The sequence below is a fragment of the Artemia sp. Qi Xiang Cuo genome, chromosome 4 (assembly GCF_049724085.1).
Source record: "Artemia sp. Qi Xiang Cuo chromosome 4, ASM4972408v1, whole genome shotgun sequence".
In the NCBI taxonomy this organism is placed as follows: domain Eukaryota; kingdom Metazoa; phylum Arthropoda; class Branchiopoda; order Anostraca; family Artemiidae; genus Artemia; species Artemia sp. Qi Xiang Cuo.
The window spans coordinates 80,778,103-80,801,147 of NC_142797.1; the positions used below are offsets into that span (position 1 = coordinate 80,778,103).

The window sequence follows — 23,045 nt, forward strand, 5'->3', positions numbered from 1 at the left end:
CGATTCTGATGTTTGTAGGGATTTCAAAAACATTTTCCCATAACATAATTTGTCCTCTGAAGTCGATTCTGATATTTGTAGCGCTCTATCCATTAGTGCTTTAGAAATATTTAAAAAGCTTCTAAAGTAGAATTTTGGAAAATTTTGAGTTTAGGGGGAAGGAGGATTTCAAAAACATCTTCCCATGACACAAATTGTCCTCTGAAGTCGATTCTGCTGTTTTTAGCAGTCTATGTCTTAGCGATTTAGAAATATTTAAAAAGCTTCTAAAGTAGAATTTTGGAAAATTTTGAGTTTGGGGGGAAGGGGGATTTCAAAAACATAGTCCCATAACACAAATTGTCCTCTGAAGTCGATTCTGTAGCACTATCTATTAGTGCTTTAGATATATTTTAAAAGCTTCTAAAGTAGAATTTTGGACAATTTTGAGTTTGGGAGGAAGGGGGATTTAAATAACCTCTTCCCGTGATATAACGTGTCCTCTGAAGTCGATTCTGATGTTTTTAGCACTCTATATTTTAGTTCTTTAGAAATATTTTAAAAGATTCTAAAGTAGAATTTTTGAAAATTTTGAGTTTTGGGGGGAAGAGGAATTTTAAAAACCTCTTCCCATGATGTAACGTCTCCTCTGAAGTTGATTCTGATGTCTTTAGTACTCTATCTTTTAGTACTTTAGAAATACTTTAAAAGCTTCTACAGTAGAATTTTAGAAAATTTTGAGTTTGGGTGGAAGAGGGATTTCAAAAACATCTTCCCATGACATAATTTGTCCTCTAAAAACGATTAGGCTATTTTTACTGGTCTCTCTTGTCAAATCCTTTCCCTAATTAATACAGTTTAAATGGTCTTGTCAACACAGAGGTGTTTGGCATGTGCCTGCTACCCTCAAGGGTAAGGGTTTCTGATAAGCAAAGTTGTGACATCACAACAAACCTGGTTTTATTATACCATAACAATAGTCAGCAAAGATAGGAAATTAAATGGTTTAGGATTTAAATAGGATTTTGGAATATATTTTAATGAACAAGGTTAAAAGCTGAAGTTGTGTAAGGTAAGCAGTGATATATAATTATGGTAGTAATATAGGATGAAATATGAGTTAAAACAACTAATAATGTGCAGTAATTTACCATTATATAGATGGGGGGAGTGGAGGTAAGTACTTCAAAGTACCTTCCCGGGACATAGGCTACCTTAGCATGTACATCCATCCCTGAAAGTTTCATTTTCCTAACCCAACCCCTGTCCAAGATAGCCAGAAGTAACTAAAGTAGAATTTTACTTTTTTTTGGGGTGGGGGTTAGGGGGAAAAAATTACCTAGGTTATATATTTAATATATGCTATGCTTAACCCCCCAGCCCCCTAATGTGCAAATATATAGCCCAAATTTGTGTCCAAACTATTATATTTTCATCATATTTTGTTTTATTTCATTAGCATTAACCAACTTGACTTCTCATGTGTGTACATATTAGCCTATACAAACATAAAATTAAGTACTGGTACTTGATTTTTACTAAGAATATTAGCAATCAGTTGTTGCAGACATTGCAGCGTTGTTGCAGCAATCTTTTTCTTATTGAAGAAAGAGTTATTTCTTATATAAATCAGGGTTTGAGGGTAGGCTATACATTTTCAGATGGGGGTTACACTTATTATCATTTTTATCTCTAAAATTCCCTTCACAGAGCAAAGCTCAGTCTCCTGGTGCTGCATGTTAAAAGTGGAAACAACAGACAAATAGTATGGGTTGGTACCACTTACATGTGCATGCAACATTTCTAAATTGTGAGAAAAATATTCATATATTGCTCAATTTCACTTTATCCTATTCTGAATTAAAATCAAGTTGCCATCAAGCCATGGCCAATTGGAGATAAAACCAAAGTTTAATTCCTTAAAATCTTTTTGATTAAAAACGCTATGTCCGATGTGTCATTTTTGTCCCAGATAATAGGCTTTTGAGAGGTAAACAGCTTATTTCAGAAAGGACCAAGGCTGGTTTGATTGGATATTTCACTAAATTTGGAGAAAAGCTTATATTAAGTAGTTAGTTATATTGTCACTGAACATGATGGTGATTTAGTTGATAGACATTGATTATCAAGGTACTATGTATGCCAGATTCATTATCCAACTTTGAAAATAAAAAGCATCCATAAGTTTGCATAACAGGTTTAGTTGACACCTCTGGGTAGAGCTTGATGGGAAACAACATTGTATCATGCCTGTAACTTGTGAATCTTTTTTTTTTAAGCCTTGGAAGATGTTAGCAAGGCAGGGCAGTAAATTCCTTGTTGTTTTCACACAGTATAGCATTTTCTGCCCTAACCAAAAGATCTTGGAGAAAGCATACATACATATAAATAAAATTACTGTCAAAACTTAAATTAGCTTAAATAAACTTAATTTGTTTAATATTTCCAGTTATTCTGATGTATGTATTTATTTGAAACCCATCATGCAAAAAGGAAAATGATTGAGTAGCCTACAATTCAAACAAAGAAAAGAAAAGAAAATCAACACTCAAAAGCAACAAAAGTCATTAGTCCTAGACATTAAAAAATTACAAAAATTCTGATTTCTCTAATGACTATAAAGAAAGAAAAAAAGGTATTTGACCTGCAGACAGATAGTTCATGGATATATTTTTTATTTGTTGTTCCTGTTTTGGACACAATCTGTAGGCCACAGTGCCAGCCAGTTCTTATGTTGGTCTTATATTATGACTTTGAGTGCAGAGTGTATTTTTATGTTTTGTATTAATGTATAATTTCTACTTAATATCTTACAAAATAGTAAAGCATTGCTCACTTTTTGGTAACTCTAACTACCCTTTTCAGGATTTAACAATGCTGTTAAATAACTTCATTTATTTATGCACTAATGGCTTTAGCCAAGCACACTTTAGGAGAGTGCTTGGCTAAAGCACACTTTAGCCAAGCACAGAAAAAAGAAGACAAGATTAAAATATAAGACTAAAATATAAGACCTAAATATAAGGTTAGGTGGTACAAAAGTCCATTCATTACATCCAAAATAGTCTCATTTGATGCCAAATGTATGTCATGAAAAAGTAGCTTAGCTGTTGAGACACAATAAAATAGTCTTGGATGATATTTAAAGAAATGACTTGGTATTTGAGGAGTTTGTTAAAACAGAAGGTTGGAGCAAGTTGATAAAGAAGTGTTACTATCAGTTTACATATAAGAGGGCTAAAACAGTGGCGTTAAGTTTCAAAAATTTAGGGGGAAGGGGGTGAGATGCATTTTTCAAAATCTGGAAGGTAAATTGGTCATTTCTCAATGAAAATACAAAAAAGTAGTTTTTAATCAACTTACCCACAAAAATATATTTACTCAAAGCTTGTGAATGCGGAATAAAAATGTAGGCCCTCCCTCTTAGCTGACGATGTTGTTTGGCTTAAACAAAACACTCAGTTTTATTACTTTTTATGTGTAAAAAGTAAATAAATATAATGAAAATAGAAGTATCATCCCAAAATAGTCTGATGTTGAATTAAAGATTCATATTCTATGGTACATTAACAGGTTCAGTTTCGTTTTTAGCAAGGAATAGGTGATAAAAAAAAGGTTGAGTTGTACACTATTGGATTGTAACTATTTTTTTAACTGCCAGTTAAATTTTTTAGGGATTTATAAAAATTCTTATATCTTCCTTTCAGACATTTCAAACATTGTGCATATCACAAAGTTCACTATTGGAAAGAACTCAATTATAGGTTGCTGACTAAAGAGAATGTCTCAGCAATACTTTCGAGACAGTTTACATGCTCTGTGTTATGCTCAGTTCAGGCCAAAACCACCAAAAGCCTTGATTCAAAGGATTATTAGTTATATTAAAGAGAAGGTTTGTATCCAGTATTGAAAGGGATATAACTAGAAGAAAATATGCCACTAATATTATTTTCGATGGCTAAGCATAAGAGAAGATGGGATCGTATATTAGATTAGCCTAGCTAGAATAATAGCTTCTTTCCCTCTTTTCTTCCTATGAAAATACTGTCTCTTACATTACATTTGAAAAAAATAACATTTCTACAGTTTTTTTTTATTATTTACAGGTGTTGCCTATGTTTTGTATATGTTTCCTTGTTTTCCTCTCTTGTTACGTTCTTTTGTGCTCTTTTAAGAATTTTTTGTAATTTGATCTAAGAATTTCAGTTAATTTCAATTTTTAATATTACTCTTTATTTTCAGTTGAGAAAACTTTTTTTTTATTTATTAAATTAATAGACGAAAAATTCCATTGTTGTTCTCAACTTTTTAAATGTTTTTGTTGTTCGATCTCAAAATAAGAATTCCGTCCTTTGGGGCTTGCAATTGTGATTTTTTAAAACAAGTATCTTATCTAAGAAATCTTTTTTATCTTGAAATAAATTGCTTTCAGATTTATGTAAATCTGAAATGTTCAAATAGGTCCCTTTCTTGAAGCATTTACATGGAAATTTTTCCAGGGGAGGAAATTTATTTAGTTAATAAAGTGTTATTAGGAATACTCCAAGATGGACCCAAGCCCGTCTCCAAATAAAGTTCAAAATAATGACAGAAATTTCACTTTTTGGGTTACAAATGGGTTACACCTGTAGCCACACATACCCATGTATGTGTTATTGCTTAAAAAGTAACATATATTAATTATTACCAGAACTATGGCTTTGCTGCTGTTTCAGTAATTTTATGTGTTAATATAAGGATACTTCAAAAACTACAAAACAAATTACAGACAAATTTTAGTTTTGTTATTTTGAAAAAAAAGTTAGAAAGCAGATTGATACAGTAGTTAAATGCAAAGAATATTTTTGGAAAGTCCAATATTATTTGTAAGACTATCTTGTGTTGGACATGCTTGTTCAAAGCATCGGGAACACACTCCCTTCTCTGCGGTTGCTATTATGGCTCTGATGATATAGGAAGACAACACCTTGCAATTTATCGATCATTTGCAGACTATCATGTGTCTTCAAGAATTTTGTTTCAGAACCTTCTACAGCTTTAAAGGTTTGGACAGTAAACGGTTAACCGTTTAGGTTAACAGTTAACGGTTTGGACAGTAATGGTAACCCTCAATTTAGAGTCATTATTTGGATTTAGGTTTATGAACTGGATTTTTGGCTGAAACTTTCACTATGCAGTGGTGGACTGTAATTCTGAAAAATTGGAATATTTGGTCATTTAATTTTACCTGGTCATCACTAAATATATTGGTTGGGTTTCACCCTTTAAACCTTAGCATTAAACATCTTAATTCCCGCTAAGTACCACTGCATAACAATAAGATGGTAGAAGTTCAACTGGCTGACAGGCCAGCCTAAATAACAAGTTTAGCATTAGAGACGTAAATACAAAAGAAGATACTTTTCTGTAAACCACCTTTTCAGAGATTCTTGACACCATTGGAAGAAGAGGTATTGGTTTGATATGTGCAATCACTTGGGTTTTTCTTAATTGTGCAATGGAATAACTTAGGCTAGTTCATGAATTTTAGGAAAAGTAACTGATTTAAGAGATAGATTAATTAGATAGATATTGGCTCTGAAACCAAAGGAGATATTCTTTTGAGGAGGGTTGCTTTCAATTTTGGGGATTAGCAGTCCAACCATCAGTTTGATCAGAAGCTATATTAAAAACTTCATTTCTATAACAAGGAAAAATAAGTAAGGACAGCCCCAATAGGGGAAAATTTTTAACTATTTTGGCATATAAGGCAGCTGTAGATAGCAAGTTTGAGAAATGTTTGTTTAAAGAATTGGCAGCACACCCCCTTCCATCCGGTTGCTATTAGGGCTCTGATAATGTAGGGAAGACAACATCTTGTGCTTCCTATGAGACACAGCTTTTTTTAATGATTGCCCGTACTTTACACAAATTATTTCTGCAATTCTAGATTTTTTTGCGCAGAACCTTCTTCTTTCGAGACCCAAAAGAACCAGCCAAAACATTTTACAGTGGTTGTGTCTAATTATTCCATCCATATACCAACTCTGAAAGACAAACTTGAATAGATGTAACTTCTTGTTGCATATTCTTTATAGGGCTTTTAGTCATCCAAGGACATTTTTGATTCATGTTCTTCTTCCGTTTTTGCAGCAGGAAATATAGAGGAAACAGACAGGGAAATGGGGTTAGATTACATTAGGACAAAATAACTAGCTGTGAATAAAACCAGGCAAGAAGTGTGAGAGAGAAAAACATGATCAGTTAACCTTTGGCTGGATATATTGTAGAAGTAAAAAGTATGATTGGAAGAAGAAATAACATAAAAAAAGAGAATTAGAGGCCATATCAGATCGAATGCTAAGCAGGTTATAGTTGAAATCAACATGCACATTACAAATGCGCTTATTAATAAAATCACCTGGGCATGAATTTTTCTAGACATAACAAAGAAAGCATTGGTGACTGGTGGTGGTTCATAACTGTATAACACATTGAAGTCTTGACCTGTCTATCTATCATCCACGAATGGATGCTTCTAGTGTATGCTACGGGATATATATGCTCCAGGTTGAATCTTCAAAAAACTGCCAGCATTTGACTGGACATAAAGTAAAACTCCTCCTGGACAGTAATAAGCAAAAAACGCAAAAAATACTTAATGGCAAAAGATATTAGAGTACTCTCACAGAAATAAGAATATGTGAAGTACTTACGATACGAATGAGATAATGACTCTTGGTACCAGTACCAGTATAATTAGGGCTAGGATTAAAAATAGCAGAATTAATTAGGGAATACTTTTTTAGATCAGGAAAGTCGAGATTTTTCATCACTAAAGATATTGGTAATAACGTATTTGATAGGTTTACAAACTAAACCCAAATGACATAACTAGACAGAGAAGCATAGGGTAACAACACTACTGTTGTACTTGGTTCTTTTTTTTTTTACAGATTATCACCATTTTGGGACCACACATCTCTGAGTATCAGCTTTGATTTAGCATAAGCTAAATCAAAGTGGATCAGCTAAATCAAAATTGTTATTGAAGGAGAGAAACTTCGATCGTGTATTTTCTAACGGCTCATCCTCGTTTACTCCCAATGCTATGAAACAGCTACTATTGTTTTTCTGTTTAATCCAATCATTTAACCAGGAAAGGGTCATGCTGGACAAGTTTTATTACAGTTTTCAGATCATTTACAGCCTCATTCATAGTTGGCATAGCTAATTCTAACTCAGAGATGCATATCTTGAGCAGTGTGGTTACTTCGTCAAAATCCTGGGGTAGGGGCACAGTTAGGGCTGACTTTTCCAAGTCAAATGAAAAATCAGCCATTCAGCACCATACAGGCAAAAGTATACTAAAGAAAACTGATCTTTTTCTGTAGATGCTTGAATTATGTAGGCCTATCTTATTTTTGACAAGATTTTTGAAGACGATACATTTCAGCTGGGTAGGGGGGACTACTGGGGTCTGGGGGCAGTTGCCAACCGCGTTCCGTAGCAAATTACGCCCTTGGTCTTGAGGTTGTAATACATCTTGCTAAGTGGATTCAAGTCGGACAGAGTTTGTGTCTAGCTGAAGGGTCGTTTTCGTCTCATTAATGCTTCATTAACGTGAGACGAGATGTGGAATGTTACAAAGTCCTTAAACATACCGCAACACATGCCGTAGCCATCTCAACCATTCTCTCATTATAGCCCTAGAAAGCAAGATTGACCCAAACTTTTACTATAGTCCTACTGTTTGAAATACGGTCAGCCAGTCGGGTACCCAAAACAATCCTTAGGTAATTTCTCTGGAAAACATCTAGTAATCCTTCATCCGTTTTTCGGAGCGCCCTTACTTCAGAACGATATTTGACCGCTGTCATAATTGTAGCTTCTAATATTCTAATCTTTGTTGGAATATTGAAAGATTAAATATAGCTTTCATATTTTCCAATTTTAAGATCTCGGCTAATAGCTTCTGTTTTTTTTATAATAAGGTAATGTGGCGGGTAAACAGCAGAACCTTTTCTGACGTAGATCAAGTACTAGAAAACTGAATTGAGCCGTCAGACTTCAGCTCGCGATTAGAGATCAGATTGCTCCTCCCTTTGTTGTCGGTTATGAGGGTTCCTGTCTTTCCTTTCTTATTCCAGATATCTTCTTTTCCGCAAATTAATGTTTCAGAATTTGTACTATATGTAACATAGGTAGCCCTGTTCTACGTGCAGCGTACCTTCGTAGTTCTTCGGGTTTATTTCAGATAGATAGCGCTGGTACCCGTGTGTTTTAGCCTTTTAATTTGTAGTGTTTAATTCCAAGGGAACTAGGCCAAACAAAGGATCAAAAGATCCTGGTACTTTAACAGTCTGACACCTAGTTTATATGATTAGAATAAAGGCCACTATCAGTGTTTTCAATTAAGGAATAAATCAACTTCACTTATGCAATATAGCCCAAAACACAAAACTCTTAACGAAAGATAAACTTTGATTAATCTGAAGCTGCAGCTTGATTTGACATCTGAAGCTACACATTTAAAATCCACGGTTTGGTATATGGAGTTAATTATTATATAGGCTATTCATTAAATAATTAGCAAACCTTTTGTGACTGCTGGTCTAGCCTGATCTGACTTTATTTCATTTGTAGTACGATGGCCCATTGCTTACTGCCTATGATGTTGGGTGTGGTAGTGGACAGAGTACTGAGCTTTTGTCACCTTATTTTACAAAAGTCCATGGAACAGATGTCAGCCATGCGCAGATAGCTGAGGCAAGGAAAAGAGTCGAGGCCAAAAATATAGTATTTAGGTACTTTAATAACGGTTGGTCATAAACAACTATTTTGGTGCTATTTGTCTTTATCTGGAGAATTGGTACAACCAGTGGCGTCAATTCACAGAAATTAACGGGGGAGGGGGGGGGGGCAAAATGTATTTCTACAAATTTAGAGGATGTTGGGAAATTTCTGTTTTAGTTTTTCATTGGAAGTACAAAAAGAGTCGTTTTTCAATGGAAATTTCTAAGAAAGGTATTTTTTTCAAAATCTAGGGAAATATATTATCGGGTCTCAGCCAAATTGGAATTGAAGCAAGTGTGTTTTCACCCGTAAAACATTGTTGCGATAGGAAATATTCGCGAATCGTATCAATGAGCAATTTTAGTTGTAATTATATTCATGCAGGATGATCCCTTCCATGACAGACACTGCTCATTAAAAAAAAAAAATATGATCTTCAATTTACGTGTCAGAAACCGTCATGGTGTTCCTGTTGTTTAGGAAAAAATGCCAGAAATATTGTTGTGTTGCACAGAAAGTTGAAGTCTGTTAACTAAAAAAATCGCTTTACAAATAAGTAAATTGCTTCCTTTGGCAACTAAATTGCCTTGACAGTCAAGTCTTCTCCTTCGATGCACATTTGTATAGACCTAGAGTAAGAAAAAGCGCCCTAGTTGTGTTATATCAGAATCAGTGTGTTTTATGGAAATTCTTGTTATTGGCAGATAAAGCAGAAGTCAACCAAATTTGGTTGAGTTCCCAAAACCTTTTGTGTCATTTGTCCTTGTGACAGAAATTTAGGAATACACTCCCTCTCCCTACCCTTCAAAAGTTCTATTTGGTCCTGATCCACAGTCTGCAAAACTAACATAATAGCTCTTACGTCCCCCAAGTTTGGTCAAACTCCCCTATCCTTTTGGGCAATGACACGAAATTATGTCACTCCTTCCAAATTCTAGCAAAGGTTTGGTTGTGTCTAGGCAATCCAAAGGCGCAACTAGTACCAGAGTTTTTACTTCATATTAAGTTCGACTGAGACTTGACAGCCCTTTTTGAAAAATGTGTACATCTTATTCTGGAAACCCCCATTCCTTTTCTGCTACTACTGACAGCTCACTGTAGCACCAATCATCGTGTGGCCGATTCAGCTACGCACGCTTCTCTTCCATTTATGGAAAGCCTTCCTCTTTACACCCTCCCAAGAAGTTATCATTTTCCTTAAATCTTTCCTTACGACATCTTCAGACCCATTCAGGGACGAGCTGCTTTTCATCTGACCCCAGATGGTTGACCAACAAGGACAATTTGTCAACCTTCATCTGCAGGAATTTTGTTTTTCCAGATCTACTTTTTCTGAATTGGTTCCTGGAAATATGGGAGTAATATTAAAATTTCAATCTCAGGGCTAAAAGAGATAATTTTATACTTTGCATGAGTTTGCCTTTAAATGATCCCGAAGAAGCTTATTCAATACTCAAGACAGTTTTACTGTTTTTCTCATTTGTGCTATTTTGTAGATTGGAAAATAATTATTTATATTTTTATCTGGAAAATTACTGGAAATGTCAATAGCTTCAGAAAAACTTTCTTTCTGTTTCGACCTGGTTCCAATTTTTTTTTCCAAATTTCTTTCTTTTACTTTTGCTTAGCTGCTGACCATTCCTCCCTCTAACAAGTGTTTCGCTCGTCTTAAGTATAAAACGCTCCTGACTTGTCTAGAAAAAGTTTGAATAAAGGATTGCAAAATAATTTAGGGCCTTATAACAAGTAGTGTATGGCCTGGCCATAATATAATTACACTTGTTGATAATATCAAAATCATACACGACTGCAGCGCCAGTTACGTTTACTATTCATAATCTCTAGAGTTGAACAATGTTCAACTTTCAAGCATTAAATTTGTGATTTATCAATTAAAGTCTAGAGTTGATGCATATATTTTGAAACTAGAAAAGTTGAAAGCGTCGGAAGTGTCCATCCGGAGGTATGTGGTATTTAAACATCCTGAGGTTTGATCGGTCGGTCAGAAAAGCGTTTTACAAAATACCTGGGAGTCCTGCTTAAGGAGAACCTGTCATTACTGCATCACATTCAAGCAGTAGAGCTGAAGATATCCCGGAATGTTGGAATAACGAAGAAAGTAAAGAATAATTCGCCGCCGGAAACACTTGTCCTGCTATACAACGCTCTTATCAAACCCCATTTACAGTACTGTAAGGTGATCTGGAAATCGACTTTAAATCTCACCTGCAGAAGCTCAATTCGATTCATAAGCGATCTTTGAAATCAATTGGAAAAAATGAAGAGTATTTGTCAATGGAATCGCTGCATCATCAGTCGTGCTTGACCTTTGCGTTCAAGTTTCTAGCTGTTATTGAACCCGTCTGCATTTAAAACATTATTTCGACCAATCATCATCAAAGCTGCAAATACCCTTCTCCCCGACTGTACGATCGGATTTTGCTCTGAATATAACTTGTGCAAGGTCATGGAACCTATTACCAGAAGAGCTGAGAGGTAGGACCTCTCTCGCGTCATTTAAAAGAAGAGTAAAAAATCGTTTATTAGCATTGGAAAAGATTAGTTAAATAATGGTAATTTTTTTTATAATGTGTTAAATATAAATAAATAAAAATAAAGTTAACATTTTATTTTATTTTGGTATAATGATCAGGCGGTTTCCCCAGGGGCAAAGGGAAGGAGGATAATTGGTAGTTATGTTGGATAAATGAGAGGTAAGGTTGTTTCTGAGTGTAGGAGCAGTGACCACGCTGCATATTATGTTTAAAAGGTAGAGATTGAGGATCTCAGCGTCCAGGAATGGACTGAGCATTGTTTTTATGTGTAATTTATTTTTTGAATTGATAATAAACCCCATTGAACTTGACGGGTGTTTTTCAATCTGTAACGGTAATATGGCAAAACATACAAAGACATGGCATTGACAGTGAATAGTTGGGAACAAATTAGTGTTGATACATTCTTTTTAAAGCAATTTCTTGCTTTATTGCCTTGCTTTATTTCTCAATTTCTTGGTTTTTAATCATCCGCTTCTGAAGTGCAAGTTTGCAGTTAAAAAACAAAAGATTCCAATTCTAATTAAACGGCCCCCGTGTTTCGGTAGCCCTTCTTAAAAAATTGGGACAAACAGTCAAACTTTAGCGTAAAGAGCAAGGTATTGAGGAGGGGGAAACCCTTCATATATAGAATAATTTCTGTTCGTTTTGAGTTTTAATATTGCTCCTTACTTTCGGTTAAAACACTTGTTTTTTTTTAAATTTAATTTAAGGGAAAAAACTATTTAAACCACAGGACAAAAGTAAGGCAGCTTAAGAAAACAAAATCAAACCAGCTGCTAATTCTTTTTCCTCTTAGATTCCAAATATGTTGCATTATTTGTTCTATATCCTTTGAAATTGTAATCCGGCCCCCATCCCCCCACATCCCCACTCCCTGAAGGGAAGATTTACATCCCCTGATGGTTGAAGATACAGTTTTCAACTACTTGATAAAACCTCTGTGAATTTTTTTTTGTATTCTCCAATTTCAACTTGCAATAAAAATAAAAGATGGGATTTTTCGTACGTATCCAGTTTTGGGCTTCCATAGCTTGCCTTTTAATTTGAATCCTGATTTACCTCATGGTTTGAGTAGTTAAAATTTTTGATAGAACTTGATACACAGTCAATATATGCTATTTTAAAAGTATTCCCGTTCGAAATTTTGGTTCTCACAAAAAGAGGATGTTTGTCCCCTAAAAATGATGTTGTTACCTTTCCTGTGATAGATAAACATTGAATAGATAATTTCTTTAGTCAACTTGCATGTTTATTCATACATTGACTTCTCGTACTTGATGGTGGAATCAAAGACGTAGCTAGGGTTTTCAGCGCACGGCGACAATGTCGGTTTTTGTCCCCTCCCTCCACCATCAGTACCGCACAAATAGTAAAAAAAAACTCAGTTTGACGCCTTCTTAGAGGCTGCGCCCGATGACAGCCACTCCCCTTGTCCTCTAGCTACGCCACTGGATGGCACCCTGTATCATTCGCGTAATAGTTTCAAAACTTATTTTTAGTTGAGAAAATCAGCTAAAGCTGAAACGTATCCACTGCTATTTGGACTCTTTTACTTTTGTATCATTTTTGTTTCAGTCTGGCATTGGCTGAAAATATACCAGAACCTGCTAACTCAGTCCAACTAATCTCAGCTAGTCAGGCTGTTCATTGGTTTGATCTTCCGAAATTTCTTGAAGAAGCTGATAGAACGCTTGTGGAAAATGGAGCTATTGCACTATATGGATACAGCTTCCCCGAGATTAATATTCCTGAATTTAAAAAAGAGTTGAAAGATGCAGTAGATCATGTAATTCATCTCTATCATTCAGTATACAGTTTTTGTAATTTGTCAGTTTCAAAAATTCAATATAGTTTTGGGTTCCGCTCAGGTTGATTCAAGCAGCTGAACAGGGTGTCGGTAACTCAGGTTGCAGAGCTCGTGTATGATAGATAACAAAATCTTCTTGTTCTTCCCCTGTTTGAGGAATAAAACCACCTTTGTTGAGGACAGCTATTATACAGGTAGGTCATTCTTATGAATGGATGTTGAATCTGGATAATTTTTGCCTTTGTATGGGATTCCCATAGTAGCGGGCGAAGCACCGAGTCCATAGCTAACGTCGCACATGGTACTATCTAGTATGGTAAGTGTTGTAACCGATGGCAAATCTTGAAATAATTGATAGCGTTGCAGAGGCTACAGCTTTTTAAAGATTAAAAAATTTAATAGTACAAAAGGCGTTACAAAATTTGGGTTCAAGGAAAGTCTCCAATACTAAATTTGTTAAAGAATTTTAGCTAGGTCGGAATTATCTTCTAGAATTTCGTTTGCTAGAGAGTGGAATGTACTTCCGCAAGAGCTGAAGTCATATAGGTCTCTCGGTTCCTTTAAAAAGAATGTAAAAAAATCTAAAAGATTTAAAATTTATTTACTAGATTTATTTTATTGTTATTATGTTTAGAAAGTTTTGTTATTATTATTTATTATGTTTTAGTTTGATACTTCAAGGGGTGTGAGCGGAGGAGAAGTTTTGTTAAATTTATTGTTATTTGATGGCGGTTCGGGATGGAAATTGGAGAGGACAGGAGGCCACGCTGTATTTAGAGTGTGCAATTATTACGGGCCCAAACCTGCATCAATGCACAAGGAATTGAGTTAAGTGTATTTTTATTTATTTTTTCTTTGAATTAAAACCCATATTGAACTTGAACTTTAGAAGCCCCAAAAATGACAATTTTACTGGATCAAAAATGAAAATGAAAGGAAGATGTTATATTTGCACTAGCATTCTGATGATAAAATTTGTGTAGGGATTCTCAGTTCAATATGAGAATCTTCCTTTCATATATTAATATGCCCAACGTTATAATAAATACCAGCTATAAAAGTTATGGCCCTCCTCTGGTAAAAATACCTCCAAGACGATCATCAAAATAACATATGAGGAGAAACAAAAAAGCTGGTTAAAACTTCTTTTTTTAGAAACAAAAAATCAACCATACTTGCTTTGATGAGTACGAACTCACTACTAATTTTCTAAAAATATTCAATGAAAAAGAAAGTACTTCCATTAAAATTAAATAGCGAATTCTAAAACTTGAAACGAACAGAAATTACTTTGATCGAAGAAATCGAACTTGACAGAACAGAAAAATAAAAAGAAATAAACACCAATCCCTTTTTTGATGCCCCCCCCCCAAAAAAAAAACGCCCAGAAAAATAGACTGTTATCAATCGTGCTTAACTAAACATTGAACAAACTGCGTAGTTTTGAGGCTAATTTTCTTTTCTATGTATATGAAAAAATGGATTTAAAAGGGAGAATACAGAAAAAAGTTTTTTTTAAACAATATAACTAAATCACTAAATGAATTGTCACACATGTTTAGGTAGACGAATTTGTAGAAGTATGAGGAGCTTTTCGGTCCCCAAAAAGCTAGAGCGTGGTTTGACATTACTAGAAATTAAGGAAAGAAAATGCTCGAATTCGTTGCTGATTTTACGCAATTAGTTTTTTTTTGTCTGCGTGAAAGGCGTGGATTTGAAAGAAGAAACCATAGATGAAAATGTATTACATAATAACATAAATAAAACTAAATGGATTGTTACAAATATGTTAATATTGGAAGAGGAAGGATGTTGGAGTAGTATAATGCCCGAGTCAAACTATAGTCACACCTGTAGATGAAAAAAGAAGGCTTACGAAGAACATGGGTCTTGAAAATTTTAATGTTAAACTTGTATTTCAGACGTGAAAAATTAATTGGCAAGAAATTGGCTTAATAAGTGAGCATCAACGCTAATTTGGTCCCATGTTTTACTAATACCACGTTTTTATACTTTTGACGGGTCCCTATTATTGGTAGAAAAATTGCTGATCCGTGCTTCTGTCTTTTCTGGCTTCAAAAATTATGCGTTAACTCTGGACTCTGATAAATCAGTTACGACGGTACTTGTATGATATACCCCGTGCAGCTCAAGAAGTGAAGCTAGGTTAATCCTAATAAATTATACGTAAGTATGATAAAAATATAATATTTTGGATACAAATTTTGGCTATATATTTGCACATTAGGGGGGGGGGGGGTTGGTGGTGGTGGTAAAGTACAACGGGTCTGCGTGCGAAATGTGTTAGCTACAAATTATTCTGATATTATGAAGTAATAATTGTTTTCTGACTTCACACTGTGCAAATACTATACCCCTCTTACCCCCCCCCCTAATGTGAAAATATATAGCCCAAATTATATATTTCCCATCTCTTCTGTCAATTCTCTTTGTCTTTTCTTACGCTAAGTTGAAAGAAACTAGCGAAAGAAACCGGTTTACAGTGCGTCAATGCATGAACAACTTGAGATGCAGTGGGGTATATGATACAATTACCGTTACAAATTTTATGCTTAAAATTAACAATGTTTTAATTCAAGAAATTACAAACCGTAAACTTATTCGGCCCTGTAGTCGTGCGTAACTTCGATTTTATTAACTAGTGTGACCAGGCATTAAAGTTTTTGCCCATGCATTAAGTTTTGAGCAATGCCCAGTTGCCCAGGCATTAGGCATCAAGTTTGAACAACATTAATTTTCTCAATATTCTAATGAATAAAGACAAATTGTTTCAAAACATATTTTTTGTTAAATGAAGTGAAAATGATGTCTTAGCCTTTTGAAGGGTTTGAGGGTGGTAACACCATATTTTTTTTTTGGAAATTTATGCTCATTTAAAGTTTGTCTTCAATGTATATTTTAATTTTTGTTTGCTTAAATTTTAAGGTCGATTTGTAATAATTTCTGCTTGGTTTAGGTTTGACATCTGACTCAGGTTAATCTCTGCTTTTTTTTAAGTTCTAAATTTACTCTTTACTTTCTATTGAAAAACCTTATTTATTATATTTAATTTCTGTTAGGATTTTTAATACATTTATGTTAGAAATTATGGCTAATAAGCAATTTTAATAGTTCCAGTTATAGCCAATCAAACAGTTCTTGGTAAGAAACTATAATTAAGGAGCGTCGCAACTCAATAGTAACTGATACTGTAAGAAACAGAGTCTTTATAATAATAGATATATCAAAAGAATCGAATTTTGATGCTTATTCAAAAATGTAAAATTCATAAAGTTTAATGTTACCCATCAGAAGTTATGAGCCTGCGAAAATTTGCCTAATTTTGACAAAGGGGGGAAACACCCCTAAGAAATCGAGTGATCTTAATGAAAATTACACCATGAGATACAGCATATCAGAGAGCCCTACTGTTGAGGTTTCAAGCTCCTATATACAAAAATGGGAAATTTTGAATTTTTTACCCGAAGCAAGATCACGGATGCGTGTTTATTTGTTGTTTTTTTTTTCCCAGAGGTGATCGTATCAAACCAGTGATCCTAGAAATTTGGGAGAGGGCCTATTTGATCGGAAATCAAAAGTTCTAGTGCCTTTTTTAAGTGACCAAAAATGTGGGGGGAGGGCAGCTACCCCCCCCCCCCTTCACCCTTTTTTCACCAAAAACTGTCCAATTATAATTTTGAGATGGTCATTTTCTTCAGCGTGGTCGAAAGATCTAATAACTATGTCTTTGAGGATAACTTGACCCCCCACAGCCCCCGAGGAAGAGCTGCAAGTTATGAACTTTGCCCATTGCTTGCATATAGTATTGGTAATTGTATTTCCCAGCATTAATTAAAAAACTATCAGAAGTTAAATAAAAAAACAAGTTTTTTCCACTGAAAGTAAGGAAGAACATTAAAAATTTAAACGAACAAAAATTCTTACGTATATGAGGGGGATGACCCCTCCTCAGTACCTCACTCTTTACGCTAAAATGTTTTTTGAATTTTTAAAAAGCTTACTATTCTGATTAAACGGTCCTTGTGTATCAAATAAAAGTTCAAAATAGGGATAAAATCCTTTTTAAAAGACAGTGTATAATAAATTTCACAAATTTATTTGTGACTACTGATGACGGTCACTGTATATGTGACCGAAATATCAGCTGGTATTTTTTTGTGAAATTTATTATACACTGTCTATTAAAAAGGATTTTATCCCTATTTTGAACTTTTATTTTATCGTCATGGAAAGGCAGTGTGGTCTCCGAAATTACCTTGTGTATCAGGAGCCATTCTTAAATAATTGGAACAAAAAGTCAAACTTTAGCGCGAAGAGCAAGGTATTGAGGAGGGGGCAATCCCCTCATATACGTAATATTTTCTGTTCGCTTTAAGTTTTAATGTTGCTCCCCATTTTCAATTCTATAAACTTTATTTTTTATTTAATTAATAGTAAGAACGTGGTAGTAGTAGTCAGGGAAGTAGTAGTCGCAAAGAGTTGGTACACAACAATTTTGGGCTTCTATTTTATAATACTAGCCCCAGTTTTGCAATAAAAAAACATCTTCGCATATTTATGGTATAATTATATAATGTAAGTCAATATTGCAATTATATATTCGATATTAGCATCAGGTTTATAAGCACCAATCTCTGTAACTCTTGCAATCCAAATTTGGAAGGAACTAGTCGTGATTTGCGAAATGTTTGCTTAGCTTATCTTAATTTAGGATTTTAATTTAAGGTTTTACACACTGAAATCTTAATAACTTTAATTACTTTTAATGATTGACCATTTATGAAATCTATTTTAATCATAGGCTATGTAAACCATTTGTGAAATATCTACTTTTCTTTTCATTTTGGACGACTGTAGTTCAATTTCAGTATCAGAAGTTTGAACATCTGTACACAGCAGTTTTGGTCAAAACCGAACACCATTTCTGAAATATATATTTAGTGCGTTTCGTTAGAGTATAGTCGTACTTTAACCTTAAGGATTCGTCCCTGGGCCAAGGGTCCAGTACAATAGTACATTTGTCCATGTACATAAGTACAATGATAGGAGTGAAAAACAAATGTTGCCTAAAAATGGGAATCGAACCATGCACTTGCATGTTTTTGGACTAAGGTGACTCTTATGCAAAATCAAACAAATGAAAAAAAAAAGAAATATATATGCCCAAAAATGTTAAAGGAATTGTTGATACGCAAAATATAGAGTTGTCCCTAATCAATTTTAATTTTGATGTTTTAAATACCTGGTCCAAGGCAAACCTAATGTCTACTATAATACAGAAATTAGTTTTGGCGACGGTCCCTTATCTATAGCAGTATCAGTTATCTTCGTTTGTTTTAATTATTTATTTTATTTCCTATCCGCTTTGGGTTTCATTTATTCATTCATAGTAGTTTCTCTTTGTTCTCTAAGTTTTAAAACAAAGTTAGGTTTTAACACTCGACTTCTATTTGAAAACTTCGTTTGGGAAACCATTTTTTTAAATTCGTGAGTAAAAATGGAGTCATAAAGTGCCATAAATGTTTTGTCTAATCAGGAAACTTTTGTTTTCAAGTCCTTGGTTCAAGAGGAACCCAATGCACAAAATACATTTATTTTCTGAAGGGTTTGAAAATAAAAACTCTTTAAGTCTCTGGACTACTTGGGCCGTGATGCATGATAACAATTTCAGCCTTGAGTGAAGAACCCCCCTCAAAATTATGGCCCAAAAAGTGCAGTTCTTTTTATTGGCAGGCAGCTTTCAGGGATCGTTACCTTGGCTAAGTGACCATTTTTTTTTGGGGGGGGGGAGATTGACCAATATTCTTTTTCATCCCTGATCAGTTCAAAACTTGCTGCAGGAAGAAACCAGGATAGGGTAGCCCAATATATATAAAGAAACGTTTTTCTATGAATGGTCCCCTCCCCCCTGAAAGTGGGGCTTGAAAAGTGCTAATGCCTTTCTGAATGGCTCAAAAAACTCCGTGATTAATTCCTTTAACCGAGAAGAACACAATGCATAAGATAGAATAGAAAAAATAAATGTTAGCACTCCTGAAAACGGGGTCAAAAAGTTCTTTTAATGACTTCAAACTTCCACCCTTAAGTTCCAGGGCCACGCCGACCCTGAAGAGCAAGAAAAGCGCAAAAAAAATATTGCGCTTTTAAAAATGGGGCCTGAAAATGGCCAACAAAGTTTTCTCTGAACAGCTTAAAACTCCAAACCGTAAGTCCTTGGACCATGGGAACCCTAATAAATAAAAAAAAAAAGTTTGGAGACAGTTTCCCAAAAAGTTTGTTGAACTCATTTGGCCATAAGAATTCAAATGCACAAGGAAAAGGCGAAAAAATGGAGCCCGGAAAAGGTAAAAATAAACCTTTTTTAGGTTTAGTAGGAGACAAATTAAAATAAATCATGAAATTCATCCAAAAAATTTGTATTACCGATTGGCTTGAAACTTTCAATGATCGTTGTCTGGACCAAATCAGTCAACTGCCTTTTGGAGGTAGAAGGGTTTAAGAGAGCGAAGGGTTTAAAAGTGGGCCGAAGAAGGAACAGAAACGGGCCAAAGAACTATATCAATCGTATCTACAGGAAGAAAAACAATATTTATTATTTTATGACTTTGAATTTGACTGTACTATTTTACAAAGATACTTTTTTTCTTTTTGATTCTGATGCTTTCAAATATACAGAATTGATCCCTAAAGAGAATTTCTTAGTCGAAATTGGTAATTTTTTAGGTGATCCGTGTAGGGGGTTGAAGCCGTATTCTGAAATGACAAATAAATAAATGATCTAACAATTGGATTGATACGTTTTTGAAAGATGCACATAAGCTGGTAACAGACAGTGTGTAGCTCTGAAATGTGGAGTAGAAAGGGACAGTCTCTGATAACTGTTGTTCTAAAGAAGAAGTTGACATATTTAGGCCATTAACTCCGTATAAAAAAAGGCCGCCTTTCTCTGACAGTCTAAAATTGGAAAAACCAGACGGAGAAGAAGACGTGGTCGTCCAAAGAACACCTTGTGGTGAACTTTTGATCAAAATCTGGGGATGTCTGAGAGCTCATTTGTACCTGAATGGGAAGATGTCATCGCTGCAGCACCGTTTTGGGGTGAGGGGAACGGCCTCATCTAATTGCTTCCGAGGAACTAAGATATAATATTCGAAGAATGCGTTTAAAAAGAAGAAAGCATGCATAAAAACTTACCAAAAAGACTAAAAAGACTTGTAAAAAGACTATTTACTTCTTGATTACTTACTAATTAAATTAGATTACTTGTTGGAAGTGTAATAATATTAATCTTAGAAGTAGAATCTTTCATTCTTCACTGTTACAGTGGTAAAAGAGAAGCTATTTCAAATCTATTTTGTTTTGAGCAATCTGCATTTGCAATCTGCAAATTTGCAGATTGCAATCTGCAATTGACATTCTGACCCCTAGAGGGTTTAGTAGAGTTGTCGCTTTATTTTCTATTCGTTTTATAGTTAACTTAATTATTAATTTTAATTTTCATTCATTTTATATGATGCAATTATTCATTTTATTTCCTCTTTGGATTGAGTTTCACTTATTCACTCATGGTAGTTGCTGCTCGTTTTAACTTTATAAAGGAAGTAAACGAAGTTTTAAGTCTCGACTTCTATTTGAAAACTTTATTTGGGTTTTTTTTTCTGCAAGTTACTAAGAACTAAAACTAAATTAAAGAACTAATTTTAGGTATATTCAGTGGAAACAAAAGGCTATTGGGGCCCTGGTCGGTATTCAGTCGACGCAGAATATAGGGACATAATAATCCCATATAAGGAATGCATCAGAGAAAACTACTATGTTGAATTAAACCATTCTTTGGAGTATTTTTCTAATTATATCACAACTTGGTCTGGATTTCAACAAATGAAGAAAGCTAAAGGGAATGAAAAAGCCACTGATGTGATTAAAAATTTCCAAACCAAGTGAGTAAGAATTACCTTGAAATTGAGTTACAAAATTGAATGACTCTTATACGGCTAATTTTGTTGCCAATTCAATTCAATTTATCAATTACTAAAATAATTACATAAATACACTTAGGCGCTAGAGGTCTCAAGAAGCCTAGCTTGTGGAGGATCCGTATCAGTTACAAAATCCACACAAAACAAATCAGGGAAGAAAAAATACAACAATATCCCGCAAATATGACTACATTAGCCTACGAGAGAAAAAAAACCAACAAACAAACAACCGCTACACAATTACCTTAGACTTAATTTTCTCGAAACTGAGATTTCCTGGATTTTAATTAAATTCCAGACCATTAAAAATGATATTGAAATCGGGGTTCTAATCTGATCCAACATAATAAGAAAAAAAAATATATAAAGTAAAGCAGAGGAAAAAAAAAATGGATAACGTAAATCGAAAAATAAATAGATAAAGCAATATGAATAAACAAATAAAGAAAACAAAAACACAAAATGAGAATATTATTCTAGAATTAGAGAATATTTTTCTGCAAAGGAAGAAGAGTTTTTAATAAGAGAAAGTTCACTGGGAATAGAGTTCCAAAGAGCAATTGCTTCAATAAATTGGTGACCTCTGAGCCCTGAGGATACCCTTTAAGGCAGCCGAAATTCGTTAACAGAGCTCCGAAGCAAAGTCTGGCACTTATGTGTTGATGCTCGATCGAAGTAGGATATGATGTTGGGTAGAAGCGAGAAATTGAAATCTCGATGAGCTAGTTTTAAGTTCTGCTTCTTGATGACCACATCTAAGGCATCTAGACCTGTATCACTGTAAAGATCAGTTGTAGGATAGAGTCGGGGAAGGCGAAAAGTTGCCTTCACCGCTCTATTCTGTGTTGTTCGGAGTTGCCGAAGGGGAGAATAGTTAGTATTGCCCCATACAGTGCAGCAATAAGAAGGACAAGGAAGGCCAAATGCATAGTAAAGAGAGCATGACATCGGGAGGAAGAAATTGATTGGCAAAATGAAGCATAGACGCTTAACCAGAAATTATAGAACGTGTATAGGAAATATGAGTTTTGAAAGAAAGAAGACAATAAACGCGCACACCAAGAAGCTTAACACAAAAGCACTTGGAAATTATATCAGTACCATGAAAAACAAAGATTGTTCGGGAAGGTTCGGACAAGTGGTATTGGGTTTGAAAATGAATAATGTTACTCTTAGTGCTGTTCAACAGCATCCCGTTCTGGTCACACCAATCACGCACATGGTTGAGCAGAAGCTGAGCCTTAGCAACAGCAGAGGGCAGATCATTAGCAACCACAAAAAAATACTATCATCTGCAAACAAAACAGAGTGGGAATCAAGGTTGGGAGATGGAGGAAGGTCATTTATATAAATAAGAAAGAGGAGTTGTCCCAAAACTGAGCCCTGGGGTACCCCTTTAGAAACAGAGGCTAGTTCATAAGATTTCTCATCATAACATACAAACTGTGATCTATTAGACAGGTAAGATTTAAACCATTCAGAAGCAATTCCCCCGAACTAAGTATAAAAAGTTTACCCAGCAACACAATATGATCTGCCTTGTCGAAAGCTTTAGATAAATCAAGAAACAGTCCTAGAACACAATGACCCTTACTAACACGCACGGATTCTGTAACGTCAACTAGAGCAAATGCAGTAGAGAGTTTGGGTCGGAAGCCATACTGGTGATCAGACAGAACAGAACCGCTTCCAGTTGAAACACCAGTAGACAGGAATGAAAAAAGCCTCTTATGCGCAACTTGTTCAAGTAATTTAGAGAAAATTGGGAGAAGTGATATAGGTCTATGATTTGAAACTAAGCTGGGGTCACCTTTCTTAAAAAGAGGGATTACTTTTGCTATTTTAAATGAATCCTGGTGAACACGTTTTGAAAGAGATAGATTAAAAATATGGGTCAGAGGTTCAATAACACAAGAAGAAACAGAC

At 34.6% G+C, this 23,045-nt stretch overlaps 1 protein-coding gene across 6 annotated transcripts in view; it reads left to right on the forward strand.

The window, feature by feature from the left end:
- Window positions 1-23,045, forward strand: part of LOC148953486 (putative methyltransferase DDB_G0268948) — a 55,217-nt gene that overhangs the window by 22,371 nt on the left and 9,801 nt on the right. For 4 of the 6 annotated variants that reach the window (XM_089088560.1, XM_089088559.1, XM_089088558.1 and 1 more), the window contains exons 2-5: window positions 3,687-3,871; window positions 8,605-8,765; window positions 12,888-13,098; window positions 20,845-21,080. In XM_089088560.1, the coding sequence (XP_088944686.1) occupies window positions 3,761-3,871; window positions 8,605-8,765; window positions 12,888-13,098; window positions 20,845-21,080 (719 nt within the window). In that variant the 5' untranslated portion in view covers window positions 3,687-3,760. Of the gene's footprint in view, window positions 1-3,685; window positions 3,872-8,604; window positions 8,766-12,887; window positions 13,099-20,844; window positions 21,081-23,045 lie in introns of all 6 variants that reach the window. The other 2 variants (XM_089088562.1, XM_089088563.1) reach the window with 2 other exon arrangements.